The sequence below is a fragment of the Scomber scombrus genome, chromosome 21 (genome assembly GCF_963691925.1).
Source record: "Scomber scombrus chromosome 21, fScoSco1.1, whole genome shotgun sequence".
Classification (NCBI taxonomy): domain Eukaryota; kingdom Metazoa; phylum Chordata; class Actinopteri; order Scombriformes; family Scombridae; genus Scomber; species Scomber scombrus.
The window spans coordinates 24,758,141-24,778,634 of record NC_084990.1 but is presented as its reverse complement, the minus strand read 5'-3'; the positions used below and the strand labels follow the sequence as shown (position 1 = coordinate 24,778,634).

The following is a 20,494-nucleotide window of genomic DNA, read 5'->3' as shown; positions in this document are numbered from 1 at the left end:
TTACCTAGAACTTCTTTAATGGAAACGGGACTTATGACACTGTCCAGCCCTGATCCTGTGATCTGGTTTTTATACTCCGGCTCCTTCTACATCAGATCGGTGCTGTTTTTCATAGAGGCGTTTTTTGTGTCCTGGTCCTACCCTCCAGCATTTTGATCAGTCCCCACATGTCATTTCCGCCAGCTGTGCCTGAGTGGTCCCCATGAGTGCAGCAACACATTGCTGTAGTCTCTTGGTCATGTCTGCTGCAGAGCTGCTGGTAACCTCATGACCGGACTACTGCAACTCACTCCTGGCTTGACTCCCAGCATGCACAGTTAAACCTCTGCAGAGCGCTTGGTTCTGGTCAGCTACTTGTGAATTTGTGCAATGATTCTTTCTGAGTCTCTGTCCTCTAACACTTGATTGTCTCGCCTTGCTTGTAAGTCGCTTTGGATAAAAACCAAATGACAAAATGTAAATGTAAAGTAAGTGAAGGACCAGCCGCCAAGTTTTCTGGTGTTTAGAGTCTTCATGGGTCCAATCGGATCTGAGGAACTAAGATCAGACCAGGGCCAAATTCTACTTACTTTAATTGGGTCGAGTTGGGTCTTCTTTTTTTGCTGTGGGTCTTGGATCTTTATGTCAGTATGTCCAAGTATAGGCGATCAGCTGTGATCATAAGAGAGGAGAACGAGTAGAAATAAAGGAAGAACAAGGTTTTTAAAATCAGTCGTCTAAAAGATTTATACTGTATAAGAATAAACAGGTTACAGTTGTCTATTTAAGACCCAGTTGGCTTCAGAAGGTTGTGTTGTTGGTACAGGAAGTGGAATAGGATTTTAAGTTATTATATGGTGTATCATTACATGTCTTATTGGCCCCAAATCCCTAACGGAGTCCCCTCACCTCTCCATCACCATTGAAAACTCCCCCTGTCTCCCTTCCCTCACATCCACCTCAGCGTGATAAACGACACAAACCTCACATTCGAACTTCACATCAATCTAATAACCTGCATTCTTCCGCCTCCTCTACATTACCCGTCTCCTCCCATCTCTCTCTCTCTTTCTCCACCTTTGAAACCTTCATTCACTCCTCCATCACCCCCCGCCTAGACTACTGTAACAGCATCTCTTCGGCTCCTCCTCAAAAACTCAATGAACTCCAGTACATCCAAAACCTTATTATTATTATTATTATTTATTATTATTATTATTATTATGTCATACATTTGTGTTTTGAAGCATGTAAACAAATTATTTTTATTTCTATGACATTACATTCATTCTTAATGTATTATTATTATAATAGAGCTGCTCTTTCCTGCTGCAGCTGTTTGTTAATTGATCAGATTTATTTATAGCGCATCAGGCTGCTGCCAGTGTTTGTGTTCTCTCTCGTGTCCCAAATAGACTTCTAGTCCTGGTTTTTCTCTTCGTCGGGTTTTCTGCCTTTGGTGACCCCACCATGACCCGTTGCCCCTAACAACAGACCCAAAGCAATTCTCAGAGATGCCACTGTCGCTAAGTGCTGCTCATGTGGGAATGTTGGGTCACTTTAAATTCATTTTAACCGTCCTGTTGTCCTCGAGTCAAGGAAGGAAGGGAGGAAGAAGGAAAGAAAGGAGGGAGGAAGGAAGAAGGGAAGGAGAGAGGGAGGAAGGAAGAAGGAAGAAGGAAGGGAAGGAGGGAAGAAGGAAGGAAGGAAGTAAGGAAGGAAGACGGAAGGAAAGGAGGGAGGAAGGAAGGAAGGGAGGAAGAAGGAAAGAAAGGAGGAAGGAAGGGAGGAAGAAGGAAGGAAAGGAGGGAGGAAGGAAGGGAGGAAGGAAGGAAGATGGGAGGAAAGGAGGGAGGAAGGAAGGGAGGAAGAAGGAAGGAAAGGAGGGAGAAAGGAAGGAGGGAGGGTGGGAGCGAGAAAGGAAGGGAGGAAGGAAGGAAAGAAGGACAGGGGAAGGGAGGAAGGTAGGGGGAGGAAAGAAAGAGAGAAGGAGGGATGGAGGAAAGAAGGAAGGACGGAAGGAAGGAAGAAAGGGGGATGGAGGAAGGAAAGAAGGAAGGGAGGAAAGAGAGAGGAAGGTAAGAAAGAGAGAAGGAGGGAGGGAGGAAGGACAGACGGAAGGAAGGAAGGGAGGAAAGAAATAACAGTCAAAACAGACGGGGTCAATTTGACCCGGGAGGACGACAGTCTAGACCTGCTCTGTGTGTAAAGAGCCTTGAGATGACTTTAGTTGTGATTTGGCTCTTTATAAATAAAGATTGACAGATTGATGTGAAGGGGAACTGAACTCCTCCTCAGGTGAATCTCTAACAGTCTTTGTCTGGTTCTTCAGGTCAGAAGCGCCCTGATGGCAGATGTGGAGGAGACGAAGAGGAGCTGGGAGGCGGAGCGCTGTCGCCTCCAGCAGGAAGTCCACGAGCTGCGAGGAGCAAAGAGGGGAGCGGACGAGGCTCTGGCATCGGCTCAGCAGGCCTCCCAGGCCCGAGCAGCCGAACTACGATCCGCTCATCACCAGCACCAGGAGGAGCTGAACAGAACCAAGAGAGACTGTGAGAGGGAGATCCGCCGACTGGTATGACACACACACACACACACACACACACACACACACACACACACACACACACACACACACACACACACACACACACACACACACACACACAGACACACACACACACACACACACACACACACACACACACACAGACACACACAGACATACACACACACACACACACACACACACACACACACACACACATACACACACACAACCGTTAACATGCATGTGACTGTGGGTCATGTTTGGGTTGTAGAGCAGCATATTGGGGAACATACACAAAAACAAGAAGTTAGCTAATGAAGATGAAAGTGAGAGCGGACTTCCTACTGATGGACTCTGATGAATGAATGAATGAACAGATGATTATTAACATGAACACATGAAAGAACAAAGACTGGCTGAGCTCCACAGACTGGAACAATACAACACACACAGCTGTGAGACTGTGAGAGGCAAACACAGACTGATACGACTCACACACCGAACTAGTGTCAGTGCTGTTACATGTGTCCACTGTCTTTTTAACCCTCCTGTTGTCCTCGAGTCAAGGAAGGAAGGAAAGGAAGGGAGGACGAAGGAAGGAAGGAGGGAAGGAAGGGAGGAGGAAGGAAGGAAAGGAGGGAGGAAGGAGCGAAGGAAGGAAGGGAGGAAAGGAAGGGAGGAGGAAGGAAGGAAAGGAGGGAGGAAGGAAGGAAAGGAGGGAGGAAGGAAGGAAAGAAGGACAGAGGAAAGAAGGAAGGGATGGAGGGTAGGAAGGAAGGAAGGAGGGAAGGAAAGAAGGAGGGAGGGAGGAAGGAAAGAGAGAAGGAAGGAAGGGAGGGAGGAAAGAAGGATGATACGACACAGCCTCACACACCAAACTACAGCGTCTCACTTCACTTTCACTCAATGTGTTGAGAAAAATAAAAAGTAAAATATAAAGTAAGAGATTCAGATGGAAGACGTGAAACAGATGAGTTTGATGCAGATGTTCCAGCTGCAGACAGAGAGGATAGCATCCAGATGTTCCAGCTGCAGACAGAGAGGATAGCATCCAGATGTTCCAGCTGCAGACAGAGAGGATAGCATCCAGATGTTCCAGCTGCAGACAGAGAGGATAGCATCCAGATGTTCCAGCTGCAGACAGAGAGGATAGTACCAGCGGAGACAGTCATGTGACTTCTATATGACAACAGAGGATCTGTGTGTCAGTGCTGTTACATGTGTCCTCTGTCTGTTTAAAAGAAAGCTCTTCTGTGTGGAGTCAGATCCATAATATCAGCCGGTACTGGCCTAGATAGATAAATCAGTATCAGCGTGTTGGCTGATATTTGTTTATATTTGTTTATAATTCTTTAAAGTTTTATACGCAGCGTTTTATATATATTTGATATATACATACATGGTTTTTTGCAGTTTTTTTGGTTTATAGTAATTGACATCAGGTTTATAAATAAACACCAACATGTCGCCTCCGATGTCCCGTGTACAGTCAGAACTCCACATATGATTGACTTCTTCTTCTTCTGGTAATCCTTAAATCATTCCACTGGCTGTACGGTACGAACCTGACAGACTGACACACCTGAGCTTTATCAGAGTCACAGAGATAAATGTCCACCTGATAAATATTTCAGATTCATGAATACTATTATTATTATTATTATTATTATTATTATTATTATTATTATTATCATTATTATTATTATTATTATTATTATTATTATTATTATTATTATTATCATTATTATTATTATTATTATTATTATTATTATTATTATTATTATCATTATTATTATTATTATTATTATTATTATTATTATTCACAGAATCTCAAACTGTGTCAGAGTTTGTAATTCAAGCAGAGAAAAGAAAGCAAACCCCGCCCCTTACCTGTCTGTCCACCTGTGTGTCTGACTAACCCCGCCCCTTACCTGTCTGTCCACCTGTGTGTCTGACTAACCCCGCCCCTTACCTGTCTGTCCACCTGTGTGTCTGACTAACCCCGCCCCTTACCTGTCTGTCTAACCCCGCCCCTTACCTGTCTGTCTACCTGTGTGTCCACCTGTGTATTTGCTTAATCACATCTTTTACCCATCTGCCTAACTTTTGTCTGTCTAACCCCGCCCCTTACCTGTCTGTCTAACCCTGCCCCTTACCTGTCTGTCTAACCCCGCCCCTTACCTGTCTGTCTACCTGTGTGTCCACCTGTGTATTTGCTTAATCACATCTTTTACCCATCTGCCTAACTTTTGTCTGTCTAACCCCGCCCCTTACCTGTCTGTCTAACCCCGCCCCTTACCTGTCTGTCTGACCCCGCCCCTTACCTGTCTGTCTAACCCCGCCCCTTACCTGTCTGTCTGATCCCGCCCCTTACCTGTCTGTCTGACCCCGCCCCTTACCTGTCTGTCTACCTGTATGTCTGTCTAACCCCGCCCCTTACCTGTCTGTCTACCTGAATGTCTGACTAACCCCGCCCCTTACCTGACTAACCCCGCCCCTTACCTGTCTGTCTACCTGTGTGCAGATGGATGAGATAAAGCTGAAGGACAGAGCTGTCAGTGTATTGGATAAAGCGTTGGGGCTTCAGGCTGGCCACGCCCACCGCCTGCAGCTGCAGACTCAGGCTGCCGAGCAGCAAATCGCAGCCCTGAGAGACGCACAGAGGGCGGGGCTAAATCCCGGCCACGCCCCTAACTCCACCCCTAACCCTGCTCCTCATATTGTAAGCCCCGCCTCTTCCTGCTTGTACAAACTGCATGTTCCTGCTCACCTCATGTTTACTCCACCATGACATCACGTCAGCTCGTTATGACATCATCAGACACATGACCACACCTGCATGACTCAGACTTTTACCTGTCGCTCAGTCAGAGAACAAACAACTTCCATTTTTTATTTTTGCAATTGGAACATTTATTTCCTATGCTGTGCACACACACGAAAATGACACCTTTTTTTTTTTTTACGGGCGGCTGTGGCTCAGGAGGTAGAGCAGTCGTCCTCCAATTGGAAGATTGGCGGTTCGATTCCCGGCTCCTCCAGTCCACATGTCGATGTGTCCTTGGGCAAGACACTTAACCCCAAATTGCTCCCGTTGCTGTGCCAACGGTGTATGAATGTGTATGAATGGTTAACTTCCTCTGATGTGCAGGTTGGCTCCCTGCATGATAGCTCCTGCCGTCAGTGTATGAATGTGTGTGAATGGGGTGAATGAGTTGTAGTGTAAAGCGCTTTTAGTGGTCGAAAAGACTAGAAAGGCGCTATATAAGTACAGTCCATTTACCATTTATTTTATACGGGCGGCTGTGACTCAGGAAGTAGAGTCGTCCACCAATGGGAACACTGGTACTGAACCCCAAACTGCTCCCATTGGTGTTTGAATGTGTGAATGTCTCCCTGCATGTTAGCTCCTGTCATCAGTGTGAGAATGAGACCAGATGTTTTTCTTCAGTTGTCTGAAAGCTGCGACTCATCAACCTGAATGTTACGTTAGTGCCTGAAAAACAAAAACATGGACGTTCAGTGTGATTAAACCCACATTTAACATATATATGCTGTGAAATGACAAACCTCATGAGACCAGCTCAATAATCATACAACAGTAAAGGTGTTAATAGGAAGTTGTTGAGGCGGTGTTCATCTCACATGGGACGGATGTGACTGTGCAGGTTGAGGTTGAACACATGATGAAGCACTCACGTCCTTTACTTAACACTTTGGAACCAGTTGCAAAATGTCCATGTTTATCCTTTTAAAACCAGGTGAGACCTTTAAATGGTTAACAGTAGATATACGAGACATATCGCCATCTAGTGGGCCGGCAATGCTACTGCCAAACAGCTGGATTTGTCTTTTCTTTTAAGTGATATGTGAGGCAACCATAGACTATATATAAGAAATGGACGTAACATCTGTGACGTTACCCATTGGTTTGTGGACTGCTGCTCGGACGGTCGCCCCCTGGTGGCCTTTTGATAAAATGCAGTTTTAAGTTACTTCCACGTTGGCATCATTTTAGAGGACCGGAGCTCCCCACCTGGAGGCAACCCTGCACCAGTTAAAGCTCCAAAGCAGGTTGTGATGAAATATGATTGTGAAAACATTAACATTGGATTGATGATAGCAGACAGTGAAGCTGAGCTGGGAAGCCAACAGAAGAGTTCCTCAGTCTCAGGAGCAAACAGGAAATACTGTATGTGTGATGAGCATCAGTGACAGGAACATGTGATGTCCAACAGATCCAACAGAGGGAGCCAGACACCAAGTAGATCAACTGTTTCTCACACAGAGAAAACAGAGCTGCAGGAAGTCATGAACTGTGAGAACTGTTAACCCTTTACATACTGTTCATACATACAGTTTGCCACAGTCATGTTCGTCAGGTCATGTGACCACACTTATATATAATTAGAGCTGCAACTTATGGATCGATGCTTCCCAAAGTCCTCAAAACATTTCCTCTTTAAACAATGATTCCATTATTATATATATTTATACACTGAACAAAAATCTGGTGTGACCACCATTTGCCCAACCCTAACCCTATTAACCCATTTCCTTCCCATAGAGTTGATCAGGTTGGTGAATGTTGGTCCACTCCTCTTCAACCTGTGTGAAGTTGCTGGATATCGTTAGGAGGCCACAATCAATAACCTGATCGACTCTATGTGAAGGAGATGGGTTAGCAGGGTTAGGTAAATGGTGCTCACACCAGATACCGACTGGTTTTCTGACCCCCCCAGACCTCCTCAATAAAGCCAACATGCACATTTCAGAGTGGCCTTTTATTGCTGCCAGCCTAAGACACACCTGCTGTCTAATCAGCATCTTGATCTGCCACACCTGTGAGGTGGGATGGATATCTGAGCAGAGGAGAAGTGCTCACTAACACACATTTAGACAGATCTGTGAACAATATTTGAGAGAAACAGGTCTTTTGTGTATAAAGACAATGTTTTAGATCTTTGAGTTCAGCTCATGAAAAATGGAGCAAAAACAAAAGTGTTGCATTTATATTTTTGTTCAGTGTATAAATATATTTTCATAGTGACAACAACTGATTGATTTATCATCACAGCTTTAATATATAAACTATATAAAACCTGTCAGCATGTCTATAATGTCTCTTCTTCACTCTGCATGAACACGCATGATGTAATATGATTTTATATATGTGTGCGTGTGTGTGCGTGTGTGTGCGTGTGTGTGTGTGTGTGTGCGTGTGTGTGTGTGTGCGTGCGTGCGTGTGTGTGTGTGTGTGTAGACTCAGGAGGATCGGGACACTCGGAGGTTCCAGTTGAAGATCGCTGAGCTCAGCTCCGTCGTCAGGAAGCTGGAGGATAGAAACGCTCTGCTGTCTGAAGAACGCAACGAACTGGTAACTCTCTGTTTACTGCTGTTATACTTTCTGTGTTTAATATATTTTAGTTTTTAATGTATTTTTGTGTATTCTGTGTTTTATTTTGCATGTTTTATGTATTTGATACATTTTCTGTATTATGTATATTTTATGTATTATATATCAGTGTAATATAACTGGTGTATTATATATATTTTATGTATTATATATCAGTGTAATATAACTGGTGTATCATATATATTTAATGTATTATATATCAGTGTAGTATGAGGTGTGTTTGTGTGTGTGAGCAGCTGAAGAGGCTGAGGGAGGCAGAGAGTCAGTTTCTTCCTCTTCTGGACAAAAACAAGCGTCTGAGCAGGAAGAATGAAGAACAGGCCCTCTCTCTGCGTCGCCTCGACAACAAGCTCCGCTTCGTCACCCAGGAGAACATGGAGATGGTAACTATGGTAACCCCTGACCCTGTTCTCCTGAGCCCCACAACAGAGTGCTGGTTCTGTCCCAGTTCAACCAATTACACCAGTTTGTAGCCCCCACTGTCAGCGGTTACCGCGGTAACAGCCGTGTTTTATTGCGACCCACAGAGGAGACCCAGCTCGCTGAATGACCTGGACCGCAGCCACTCCAGCAGTTACCATGGTTACAGCCAGGAGGACAGAGAGATGGAGTTTCTACGACTTCAAGTTCTGGAGCAGCAGCACATCATAGATGACCTGTCAAAGGTACGACTAAAAATAATATTACTACTAATAATAATACTACTAATAATACTAATAATACTACTACAACTTCAAGTTCCTACTACCTTCTTTTTTTAACACTTACTACTAACAAACTTTATTTAAACTCTTTTCCAGGCTCTGGAAACAGCTGGTTATGTAAAGAATGTCATCGTAAGTATTGAGTAGTACTCCCTGCACTACTGCCAGTACTACTACAACTGTTACTGAGTACTGCTGCTGTCTGTAATGTAGGAGATGATGAGTTCAGGTGTTCAGGTGTTGGGTTGAAAACTGAGAATGTTTGTGTGTTTCAGGAGAGAGACATGTTGCTGAGATACAGACGGCAGGAGACTGTCAGGAGGAAACGAACATTCAGAGCCTGCAGGGTGAGACTGTCTGTCTGTCTGTCTGTGTCTGTGTGTCCACCGCCTCCACGGGGGTTAGCTGAAAACACTGTGTGTGTGTGTGTGTGTGTGTGTGTGTGTGTGTGTGTGTGTGTGTGTGTGTGTGTGTGTGTGTGTGTGTGTGTGTTTGTTCACAGGTCATAGAAACATTTTATGGCTACGATGAAGAAGCATCGGTGGACTCTGATGGATCGTCTTTGTCCTTTCACACCGACCGAACCCCCGACACTGAACCAGACGAGGTACACACACACACACGCACACACACACGCACACACGCACACACACACACACACACACACACACACACATACCCGTTTTTACTACCTTGTGGGGACCCCTGACTGGGTTCCACCCTTTCTAAAGGGTCTAGAGACGTAATTTTAACTCCTAAATTCATCATAATTCTGTTTGAACAAAAAAATGACTTGAAATATCAATAACTCACACATACATTTTAAACCTGAATTTTGCCCCCCTCGTTGGGACCCGTAATGCTAACGCCTATTAGCATACAATTGACATCACTGTTAGCCACAGTACAATTCATATTCAGTATTTGAACAAATGTTGGATTGAAACCCTAACCATTAACACTGCATCTAATAATATGCTAATACGAAGCTAATATGCTAATATACTTACACACTTTGTCAGGAAAGGTCCCCACCGGGGAAATTCATACACTGTAGTACCGTGTGTGACCTCTGGGGTTCACACAAAGTCAGGAATAGCAATCCTGTGGGTATAACTGCACCTATCAGGAGGCAGCTTGATTCCAATGCTCGTCCCTGTGGGGACCAGAAGTTGGTCCCCACGGGTATTTAATATGTCAAGTTGCGGTCCCCACCAGGATAGAAATGTAGATGTCTGTGATGTATCTGTCAGGCATGAAGCGTCTTCTTTGACTTTATTTTCCATTTTTTTCACAAATTTCAAATTAGCTCAACTTATTGTTGAGGGTTAGGGTTAGGTGACTTTATTATGAACAAACACTCAGAGCTTCAGAGTACTGATGATGTTCTGGTTAATAAAACACAGACTGCAGCATGTTTGGGGTGTGATGGTTTGTGTTCTGTGACCCAAATAATTACTGTCAGATAGTTTAATAATCCAATTACTGCGTCATGGTTACCCTGGTTACCCTGGTTCCCCCGGTTACCCTGCCATCATTATAGTTCAAATCTGTGCCGTTATTTCTGTGTTTAAGTGATTTCGGGTCTCCCCCTCCCCCTCTCTGTGACGTCGCCTCAGACTGAAACAGCTGTGAGCAGATGTGCCGACAACATGCAGAAAACATTAAGTGTGTTTTATTTTTCCACTGCAGCAACTAAACTGTAACAAAGAAAACATACCAAACCCAAACTGTACACACCAGGGTTATCTTTATTTTTATTTCAGTTAACTGAATCATTTGTCACTGCTAGTTTAAGTCTCAGTGACCTTTAATAACCCCGGCACCACTGACTGGTGTGTGTTGCAGGTTTGTGTCCGTGAGGACACAGAGATTCGTTACCGTCAGCTGACTCAGGAGTACCAGGCGCTGCAGCGGGCATACGCTCTGCTGGCGGAGACGAGCGGAGGAAACTACGATGCTGAGAAGGAGATCAAGGTGACACAGCCTATGAGCAAGGCACCATCAGTCTGATCACTCTGCTGCCTGTAGAGCAGCAAGGCACTAACAGCTGATGGTTCTACTCTGTTTCAGACCAGAGAACAACTGCTCACTGAAATCAGTCAATACCAAACCAGAGTAGAAGATCTGGAGTCAGCACTGAAAGAACAAGGACTGGTAACACACACACACACACACACACACACACACACACACATGTACACACACACATGCACACGCACACACATACACAGACACACACACACACACACACACACACACACACACACACATGCACACACATGCAAACACACACAAAGTCGGAGTGATGACTCAGAGGTGATGATGAGCCTATCAGAGATTGAAGCTCAACATAAACAGAAACAAACAACACGATTGGTCCTTAGACCAGGTGAGATCATTCTCTGCATTCTGATTGGTTCCAGGGAAGACTCCTGGGCGTCCTCATGCTGATCAGAGGAGCAGAGAACCAATGAGAACCAGGCAGAGGTAGAACAAACTGTAGAGAGTAGAAACAGGAGGCCAATCATGTGCCATAAAGAGACAAACCAATCACAGCGTCTCCTATGATCAGCTGATCACCTGCGCTCCATCTTAACACAGGGACACTCAGGCGGGTGGAGACAGACACAGTGACACTCAGTGGGGTTGAAACCAGGCGGGGAGTTCTGGTCCTCTGAAATGAGGCCAACGAGGAAGTAACTTAAAACTACATTCTATCAAAAGGCCACCAGGGGGCGACCGTTTTGGTGTCAAAAGGACTTCCGTCTCTATACAAGTCAATGGAGAATTCACCAACTTCTCACTTGATTTCTAACCTCAGTAAACGTTTTCAAAATGTGTTTATGGTCTCAATCGCTAGTTTAAAGCCTTCTTCAATGCAGTATGATGTTCATTTGGGACATTTTGGCCTCCCTGATTTTATATGTGACGATAAAGCAGGGTATGCATTAGGGCGTGGCTACGTGGTGATTGACAGGTTGATTGGTTCACAGGTTCAGGAGGGCGCCTCATGCTCCTCCTGATGCCCATATAAGTAGAATCCATGTTTTTATTTTTCCCAGCATGCACCTGAAATTTTCAAGATGGCGCTGCTCAGATCCGATACTATTGGCCTCCGAGCAGCAGTCCACAAACCAATGGGTGACGTCACGGATGTTACGTCCATTTCTTATATACAGTCTATGGTGGAGACAGACACAGGGGCACTTAGCCGGGTGGAGACAGCAGCCTGTAGCTCAGGTGTGATGATCTATCAGCTGAACATGCAGCCTGTTGGCTCTCTGTGGTACATGACCGACCTCTGACGTAGAACATAGAACATAGAACATAGAATAGGTTTGTTAGAGGTATGAATATAGTATTCAGTTGTTGACTCCTCTCTCTCTCTCTCTCTCTCTCTCTCTCTCTCTCTCTCTCTCTCTCTCTCTCTCTCTCTCTCTCTCTCTCTCTCTCTCTCTCTCTCTCTCTCTCTCTCTCTCTCTCTCTCTCTCTCTCTCTCAGGATGTGAAGTGGGTGGAGGAGAAGCACCTGTTGTATCAGAGGAACCAGCAGTTGGTGGAGAAGGTGAAGTGTGTTTTCAGTGATGGTGTTGTCTGCAGGTGGGTGAGGACAGAGACGATCATGGGATTTGTGGTTCTCCTGGTGCAGGTGAGACAGATGGAAGGTGAAGAGCTGCGGCTGCAGAACGACATCCAGGACGTCAGAGACCAGAACGAGCTGCTGGAGTTCAGGATCCTGGAGCTGGAGGTGAAAACAGTCAGTGAGACGTTTAAACGCGGCGTTAAAACAGGCAGGCCAATGACACGCTGTCTCTCTGTTTCTATGGCAACCCTGTTCACCTGTCCAGGAGAGGGAGCGCCGCTCGCCCGCCATTAACTTCCAACAAATACATTTCCCAGAAGGCCTCAGTCCTCTGCAGATCTACTGTGAGGCAGAGGGAGTCACTGTGAGTACACCTGAGTACACCTGAGTACACCTGAACACACCTGAACACACCTGGGTACACCTGAGTACACCTGAACACACCTGAGTACACCTGAACACACCTGAGTACAACTGAACACACCTGAGTACACCTGAACTCACCTGAGTAGACCTGAACTCACCTGAACTCACCTGTTGATTTAAACATGTCTTAATTTTGACCAGGACATCGTGATCAGTGAGCTGATGAAGAAGTTGGACATTCTGGGCGATAACGCCGTAAGTGTATGTTGCATTTATTTTGTACATGTGTGTCCGTCATCCAGTCTGTGTTTATTGTCAGCAGTCGCTAACGCGTTGTTGCCGCGATGTTGACGTGTTGACGTGTTGACATGTTGTTGACGGGTTGTTGACATGTTGACATGTTGTTGACGTTTGTTGACGTGTTGTTGTGTTTATGACGTGTTGTTGACATTTTTTGTCTTGCTCTTCATATTTGACGGCAGAATCTGTCCAATGAGGAGCAGGTGGTGGTGATTCACGCCCGGACGGTGCTCACTCTGGCTGAGAAGGTAACAGACACACCTTCTGATATTCTGATGGAAACACAGTGAAGTCGAACCCTCTTCACTCTCTTTCTCTATTGGCTCTTTTCACACTGGAAAAAAACTAAAAGTTGACAAACTTCCGCATAAGTGTAAACAGGGGAAACAGCGAGCCTGGCTCCAAAGCTCACTGATTAACATGTTCCATCTGGTTTCATGTGTTTTGGTGTTACTGTATCTCATCATGTTTTTTGCCTTAAACCAGTAACGTCCAGCCAGTCTGGCTGACTGTCTCCTTCTTGTCCACCTGTCTGTCTCAGTGGTTGGAGTCCATTGAAGTGACGAAGTCCGCACTGCAGCAGAGGATGTTGGACATCGCGAGCGAGAAGGTAGAAAATGATTCTTTAAATTCTTCTTTGAGGTGTTTAAGATCGCAGAGACTTCAGCTGGTGAGGGTTGAAGTGTTAGTGAAGACCTCTGCTAGGATGTAGCTGTTCTAACACCAGCTAGCACATGATGACTGATGGAAGCTCCTTCTACAGTTCAACATCAGATCGTCTACAGCTCCTCCACCTCTGATCTGGAGTTAAGTTCTGGTCTAGTCTCAGTTATTATCATCTCACAGCAGAGATCCAGTCTACTTATTCATTATGTGGATAAGAGACTTTAGATGGAAGATTCCTCTAAACCACAACGTCTCCAAACAGAAAAACACTGCTGAGTTCATCTGACCTCATCGCCATGGTGACACAACAAAAACTACGTTTTTTATGGCTATAGTTTAACAATATAACTTTTCTCACTTCATTGGTTCCCAGAGAAGCAAAACAGAAAGTTTGTGGTTTGTGAGTAACAGCAGCTCAGCAGTGACCTCTGACCCCTGTTGTTGTTCTGTAGGATCTGTTCAGTAAACAGAAAGGTTACCTGGATGAAGAACTGGACTACAGGAAGCAATCGATGGATCAGGCTCATAAGGTGAGTGTGACGGCTCTGTGGAAAGAGATGAAACAGAATCGGACCAATGTTGACTTTTTAAACGTGTCTCTGTGATGCAGAGGATCCTGGAGCTGGAGGCCATGTTGTTTGAGGCTCTGCAGCAGGAGGAGGACTCCAGGATGGCAGGAATAAAGATGGAAGAGGCTCGTCTGACTGAAACACTAACGGAGGAAGAGAGGGAGGGGCTTAGGAGAGCCATGGACCAATGGAAAAGAAGTGTAATGTGTGAGCTGAGAGAGCGAGATTCCCAGATCCTGCGAGAGCGGATGGATCTGCTGCTGCTCACACAGCAGGTGAGCTGCAGCCGTTAACGCTCAGCTGACATGAAGAACAGACTCACCTGTGAAGCTGTGAAATCAACACCATGCTTTTATGTTTCAGAGGAACAAGGACCTGGAGGAATTTATAGAAGCACAGAAGCGTCAGATCAAAGAACTGGAGGAGAAGGTAAAACAATCCCGACTCGTTACTCTCAACAGCTGATCCCGTTGCCGTGGTAACAAAGAATTAACTCTCAGCTGTTTGCTTATTTTCTTCCAGTTTCTATTTCTGTTTCTATTCTTCTCTTTGGCGTTCATCCTCTGGTCCTAAGCAGCCGGTGAGTTTACCCATGTGCTGGTTTACTTCTCCAGAGTAGAACATCACAGACATAAATACACACATTAAAATAATAAACATATAAATGAATAATGTAGCTGATGGTCAGTTAATAGTTAAACTGTGATTCAGAATAAATGATCATGTTATTAATCTTTGTGTTTTAGTGTCTGCAGACCTGCAGAACCCAGCAGCTGATCGCTCCGTAGCGTCGGCTCCGTCTGGATCGGCCCACAACGACTCAGACGGCTTCAGGTTTTGGAACCAGCAGCACCGGACCGAGGCGCGTTGGCTCCACCTCACCCGCCTCTGGCTGCTGTCAGCCAATCAGAGCAGAGCCCAGCTGTCAGCTGACTCTTTGTACTACACCATCACACACTCCCAGAATGCCACTGCGTGAGATATGGATGGTTTCCGCGGTAACAGAAGGACGTTGTGTTTCAGAAGAGTGAAACCATCACAGACAACATGCTAACTAGCTTAGTGTTAGCTAATGTTGCAATGCAGCTAACAAACACAAAGTGGTGCTGGACTACAGTTAGCTCAGTTAGCTCAGTTAGCGCAGTTAGCTACAGTATAGAGTTAGTGTTCAGCTCAATGAAACACAGTAAAGTTCACTAAGTGGTTGCTAGGTTACACAGTTGAATCACCATAGAAACACAGTTGAAACACAGAATCTGTTCTCATCTGACCTCAGATGAATTCAACTTTGTTCTGATTGGCTGAGAGTCACTCACAGAACCGAGGTTACGGCTGGTAACCCTTATCACGTCACAGGACCAAAAACTGATGAAGGAAACTCTTCTTCATGACGGCAGGACGTCTGCAGGACGTCTGAGCTGAACTTTAAACAGGAAACACCGTCATGAAGAGAGAAGCAGCTGTGATGAAGCTGCTGGTCGACATCCAGCCGACAGCAGAGCAGGTGATGAGGCTCAACCTAATGGAAGAAAGTACAATAACAGTTCTTCTTAGACTGGACTGAATCTTGGAGGATAATTTCACAGAATAATAAACAAAACACATTATTCATAATTTATTACTATTATATGACATTTGGCATCTTTTTCTGATAATCAGCTGATACTGAAGCACTGAGTCTTTAAATACAATTATGACAATATTTTGTAGTTTGATCAATTTTAAAATCACGTTCATGTTTTATTTTTTGTAGCAGTTTTTCATCATTTCAGTGACACGGTTTTATTTTGTTTCTCTGTGTGAATTATCCTCCGTCGGTCCTTCTGTGTTCACAAAACAAACTGAACACATTTTAAAAACTGGATGCTGCAGTTGTACTTTTATTATTCCAGATGATATTTTTCTATCTGTGAGTCTGAACTCAGTTTACATCTGAAGAGTCGACAATTTAATGTGCTTACAGATTAAAAGAGGTGGAAAGGACACTGATGACAACACTGTGTTTGTGTTTCGTGATTGAATCCATCAGTGTGTTTATAGATATGACTTTATATTATTTATATATCTAAAAGAGTCAATGCAATTCTGTAGGTCAATCAATCAATCAATCAATCTTTATTTGTATAGCGCCAAATCACAACAAAGTTATCTCAAGGCACTTTACACATAGAGCAGGTTCTAAACCGTACTCTTCAAGTTTTAATTTATAAAGAGACCCAACATTCCCACATGAGCAAGCATTTAGCGACAATGGCAAGAAAAAACTCCCTTTTAACAGGAAGAAACCTCAGGCAGAACCAGGCTCAAAGTGGGCGGCCATCTGCCTCGACCGGTTGGGGTAGAGGGGAGAGAAAGGAAGAATAGGAGAGAGAGAGAGTAGCACATTGAAAATAAACATTGAAGCTAGAAGGTCCGGGACTGGAATCTGTCATCCGGACGTCTACAGGCCCAGATTGCCTGTGAGATGAGAAAGCACAGACAACTCCGGGGAAGAAGTGTAGGTTACTGAATGCATTAATAGTACATGAATGTTATTGGATATAGATGGATGGATAGAGAGAGAGAGAGGAGGAGAGAGGAGCTCAGTGCATCATGGAGGTAGGAGTCCCCCGGCAGTCTAAGCCTATAGCAGCATAAACTAGGAGCTTGCTAACTATAAGCTTTATCAAAAAGGAAAGTTTTAAGCCTACTCTTAAAAGTAGAGAGGGTGTCTGCCCTCCGGACCGAATCTGGGAGATGGTTCCACAGGAGAGGAGCCTGATAACTGAAGGCTCTGCCTCCCATTCTACTTTTAGAGATACTAGGTACCACAAGTAGGCCTGCGTTCTGGGAGCGCAGTGTTCTGGTAGGTACATAAAGTACTATGAGCTCTTTAAGGTATGATGGAGCCTGACCATTAAGAGCTTTAAAAGTGAGGAGAAGGATTTTAAATTCTATTCTTGATTTTATGGGAAGCCAATGCAGTGAAGCTAAAATAGGAGTAATGTGATCTCTCTTTCTAGTTTTTGTCAGAACGCGTGCAGCTGCATTCTGGACCAGTTGGAGAGTCTTTAGAGACTTGTTAGGGCAGCCTGATAATAATGAATTACAATAATCCAGCCTAGAAGTAACAAATGCATGGATTAGTTTTTCAGCATCATTTTGAGACAGAATATGTCTGATTTTTGAAATGTTACGCAGATGAAAATAGGCAGACCTTGAAATTTGTTTTATGTGGGAATTAAAGGACAGATCCTGGTCAAATATAACTCCTAGGTTCCTTACAGTAGTACTGGAGGCCAAAGTAATGCCATCCAGAGTAGTTATATCATTGGATAATGTGTTTCTAAGGTGTTTAGGGCCAAGCACAATAACTTCAGTTTTTTCTGAGTTTAACAGCAGGAAGTTACAGATCATCCAGGCCTTTATGTCCTTGATGCATGTTTGTAGTTTAGTTAACTGGTTGATTTCATTAGGCTTTATTGATAGATATAATTGAGTGTCATCTGCATAACAATGAAAATTTATTGAGTGTTTCCGAATAATATTTCCTAAAGGAAGCATATATAAGGAGAATAGTATTGGTCCAAGCACTGAACCCTGAGGAACACCGTGTTTTACTTTTGTTTGCTTGGAGGATTTATCATTGACATTTACAAACTGAAATCTATCTGACAGATAGGATTTAAACCAATTTAATGCTGTTCCTTTAATACCAATTAAATGTTCAAGTCTCTTTAACAGGATTTGATGATCAATAGTGTTGAAGGCAGCACTAAGATCTAACAGGACGAGGACAGAGAGAAGTCCATTGTCTGATGAAGTTAGGAGGTCATTTGTAACTTTTACCAGTGCAGTTTCTGTACTATGATGAGCTCTGAATCCAGACTGAAAATCCTCAAATAAACTGTTATTATTTAGAAAGTTACACAGCTGATTAGCAACTGCTTTCTCGAGGATCTTAGAGAGAAAGGGGAGGTTAGATATGGGCCTATAGTTAGCTAGAACCTCTGAATCAAGAGTAGGCTTCTTAAGAAGTGGTTTAATGACAGCTACTTTAAAAGACTGTGGTGCATTTAATTCATCAGAGTTTTTAGTTTCTGTTGAAGCAGCCGAATGAAGGCTGCATTTTTCCTTCTGCTGAAACTCATTAAACATCAGATCAGAGACGTGATGGAGAGATTTAGCTTTTATTCATCATGATTCTTACAGAATAACAATATGTGTGAATGATGAGAATAAGAGTTGAAAGGAAGTGTGTAAAGAGATATTGTGTTTATTTCAGTAATAACAGTTGTGCACTTTACTGCTGATAGGAAATATATTCATGGCTCATTGTACTGATCTTCCTCTGTGATCTACGTCCAGCTTGGTTTTCCTGAGTCTGTGTTATGAAGGTGAAACGGAAAATCACCTCCTTTGTAAATATTATATCCGATCTGCTGTTTCTAACCATAGACTGTATATAAAATGGACGTAACATCCGTGACGTCACCCATTGGTTTGTGGACTGCTGCTCGGAGGCCAATAGTATCGGATCTGAGCAGCGCCATCTTGAACATTTCAGGTGCATGCTGGGAAAAATAAAAACAGGGATTCTACTTATATGGGCATCAGGAGGAGCATGAGGCGCCCTCCTGAACCTGTGAACCAATCAACCTGTCAATCACCACGTAGCCACGCCCTAATGCATACCCTGCTTTATCGTCACATATAAAATCAGGGAGGCCAAAATGTCCCAAATGAACATCATACTGCATTGAAGAAGGCTTTAAACTAGCGATTGAGACCATAAACACATTTTGAAAACGTTTACTGAGGTTAGAAATCAAGTGAGAAGTTGGTGAATTCTCCATTGACTTGTATAGAGACGGAAGTCCTTTTGACACCAAAACTGTCGCCCCCTGGTGGCCTTTTGATAGAATGCAGTTTTAAGTTACTTCCTCGTTGGCCTCATTTCAGAGGACCAGAGCTCCCCGCTTGTTTCTAACAAACAAACTTTCCTTTCTGACCGATGAACAGACTGACGGCTTCTGCATTTTGGTTTGTTTTTTTAAAATTTTGTTTGAAACTGTACCAAAAACACAACAAAGAAGAAACTCATCACTGATTTGGACCTAAATAAACAAACTATAGATGAGAGGAGCTGAATGTCCTGAGCCCCATGTTAACATGGAGATATGTCACGGTCCACTGGCTATGTGTGTGTGTGTGTGTGTGTGTGTGTGTGTGTGTGTGTGTGTGTGTGTGTGTGTGTGTGTGTGTGTGTGTGTGTGTGTGTGTTTAGATAAATTGAATCTGACAGGCAAAGAAATCCAGTTCAGACGGCAGCGCCTTCAGAGCTTCAGAACATCAACAGTAATGAGCACTGACCTGTGTGTGTGTGTGTGTGTGTGTGTGTGTGTGTGTGTGTGTGTGTGTGTGTGTGTGTGTGCATGCATGTGTGTGTGTGTGTGTGTGTGTGTGTGTCCCCAATTGGTAAAAAGCAGATTTTTGTGTCAGTGGTTAAGGTTAGGGCAACTCTCCGGAAATTAATGTAAGACTATGTAATGTCCCCAAAAGTGACCATGATCTGGTGTGTGTGTGTGTGTGTGTGTGTGTGTGTATGTGTGTGTGTGTGTGTGTGTGTGTGTGTGTGTGTGTGTGTGTGTGTGTGTGTTCAGTCTACAGAGTCAGACAGTTAAAAAGCCAACCGTCTCTTCTCTTTTTGTTCCCTCGTGTTCGTTGGAGCTGAAGCTGAAAGTCTCCGTGATGTCTGTCGCTGCACCAGAGGAGGAAAACACACTCGCTGCTCTTCAGTGTCACATTTAGATAGATATTAAATAAACTTCCTACTTCCTGTATATCTGCAGCCTTTTTATCCTTTAGCATCTACAGCATCTACATCATCTACATCGGACCCTTTTAAATGTCCCCAGGCTGCTTCTTCCTTTGATGCACTTTCAGCAGCAGAAACACCTCAGCAGCACTCTGAGAACATTAAAGCTCTTTTAAAAAACGCCCTGAAGGAAACAGCTGATTTATAGGAGCTGGACTTGATGAACAGTGTGTTATAGATATTAACAGAACGGCTTTTATCTTTATGTGTGATTTTGCTGCTAAACCTTTCTGTGGCTAAATAAATGATTTATATGTTTTTTTAACCTTCGTGTCGTCCTCACGGGTCAAATTGACCCTGTCTGTTTTGACTGTTCCTTCTTTCCTCCCTTCCTTCCTTCCTTCCTTCGTTCGTTTCTCCTTCTCTTCTCTTTCTTTCCTTCCTTCCTTCCTTCCGTCTGTACTTCCTCCCTCCTTCTCTCTATTTCTTTTCTTTCTCTCTCTTTCCTCCCTTCCTTCTTTCTTTCCTCCATCCCCCTTTCTTCCTTCCTTCTGTCCTTCCTCT

General features: G+C 44.0%; 2 protein-coding genes across 8 annotated transcripts in view; one reads left to right on the top strand and one right to left on the bottom strand.

Annotated features, from left to right (window-relative positions):
- Window positions 1–14,706, top strand: part of jakmip3 (Janus kinase and microtubule interacting protein 3) — a 16,131-nt gene extending 1,425 nt beyond the window's left edge. Inside the window, exons 3-22 of one of the 7 annotated variants that reach the window (XM_062442582.1) lie at window positions 2,312–2,551; window positions 5,052–5,249; window positions 7,797–7,904; window positions 8,180–8,335; window positions 8,471–8,608; window positions 8,744–8,779; window positions 8,923–8,994; window positions 9,150–9,254; window positions 10,496–10,624; window positions 10,721–10,804; window positions 12,152–12,219; window positions 12,304–12,397; window positions 12,498–12,596; window positions 12,800–12,853; window positions 13,081–13,146; window positions 13,440–13,508; window positions 14,017–14,094; window positions 14,175–14,408; window positions 14,497–14,562; window positions 14,656–14,706. In XM_062442582.1, coding sequence (XP_062298566.1) covers window positions 2,312–2,551; window positions 5,052–5,249; window positions 7,797–7,904; window positions 8,180–8,335; window positions 8,471–8,608; window positions 8,744–8,779; window positions 8,923–8,994; window positions 9,150–9,254; window positions 10,496–10,624; window positions 10,721–10,804; window positions 12,152–12,219; window positions 12,304–12,397; window positions 12,498–12,596; window positions 12,800–12,853; window positions 13,081–13,146; window positions 13,440–13,508; window positions 14,017–14,094; window positions 14,175–14,408; window positions 14,497–14,562; window positions 14,656–14,706 — 2,145 coding nt within the window. Of the gene's footprint in view, window positions 1–2,311; window positions 2,552–5,051; window positions 5,250–7,790; window positions 7,905–8,179; window positions 8,336–8,470; window positions 8,609–8,743; window positions 8,780–8,922; window positions 8,995–9,149; window positions 9,255–10,495; window positions 10,625–10,720; window positions 10,805–12,151; window positions 12,220–12,303; window positions 12,398–12,497; window positions 12,597–12,799; window positions 12,860–13,080; window positions 13,147–13,439; window positions 13,509–14,016; window positions 14,095–14,174; window positions 14,409–14,496; window positions 14,563–14,655 lie in introns of all 7 variants that reach the window. The other 6 variants (XM_062442581.1, XM_062442579.1, XM_062442586.1 and 3 more) reach the window with 6 other exon arrangements.
- LOC134003385 (HEAT repeat-containing protein 1-like) overlaps window positions 1–20,494 on the bottom strand; it is a 398,094-nt gene that overhangs the window by 30,798 nt on the left and 346,802 nt on the right.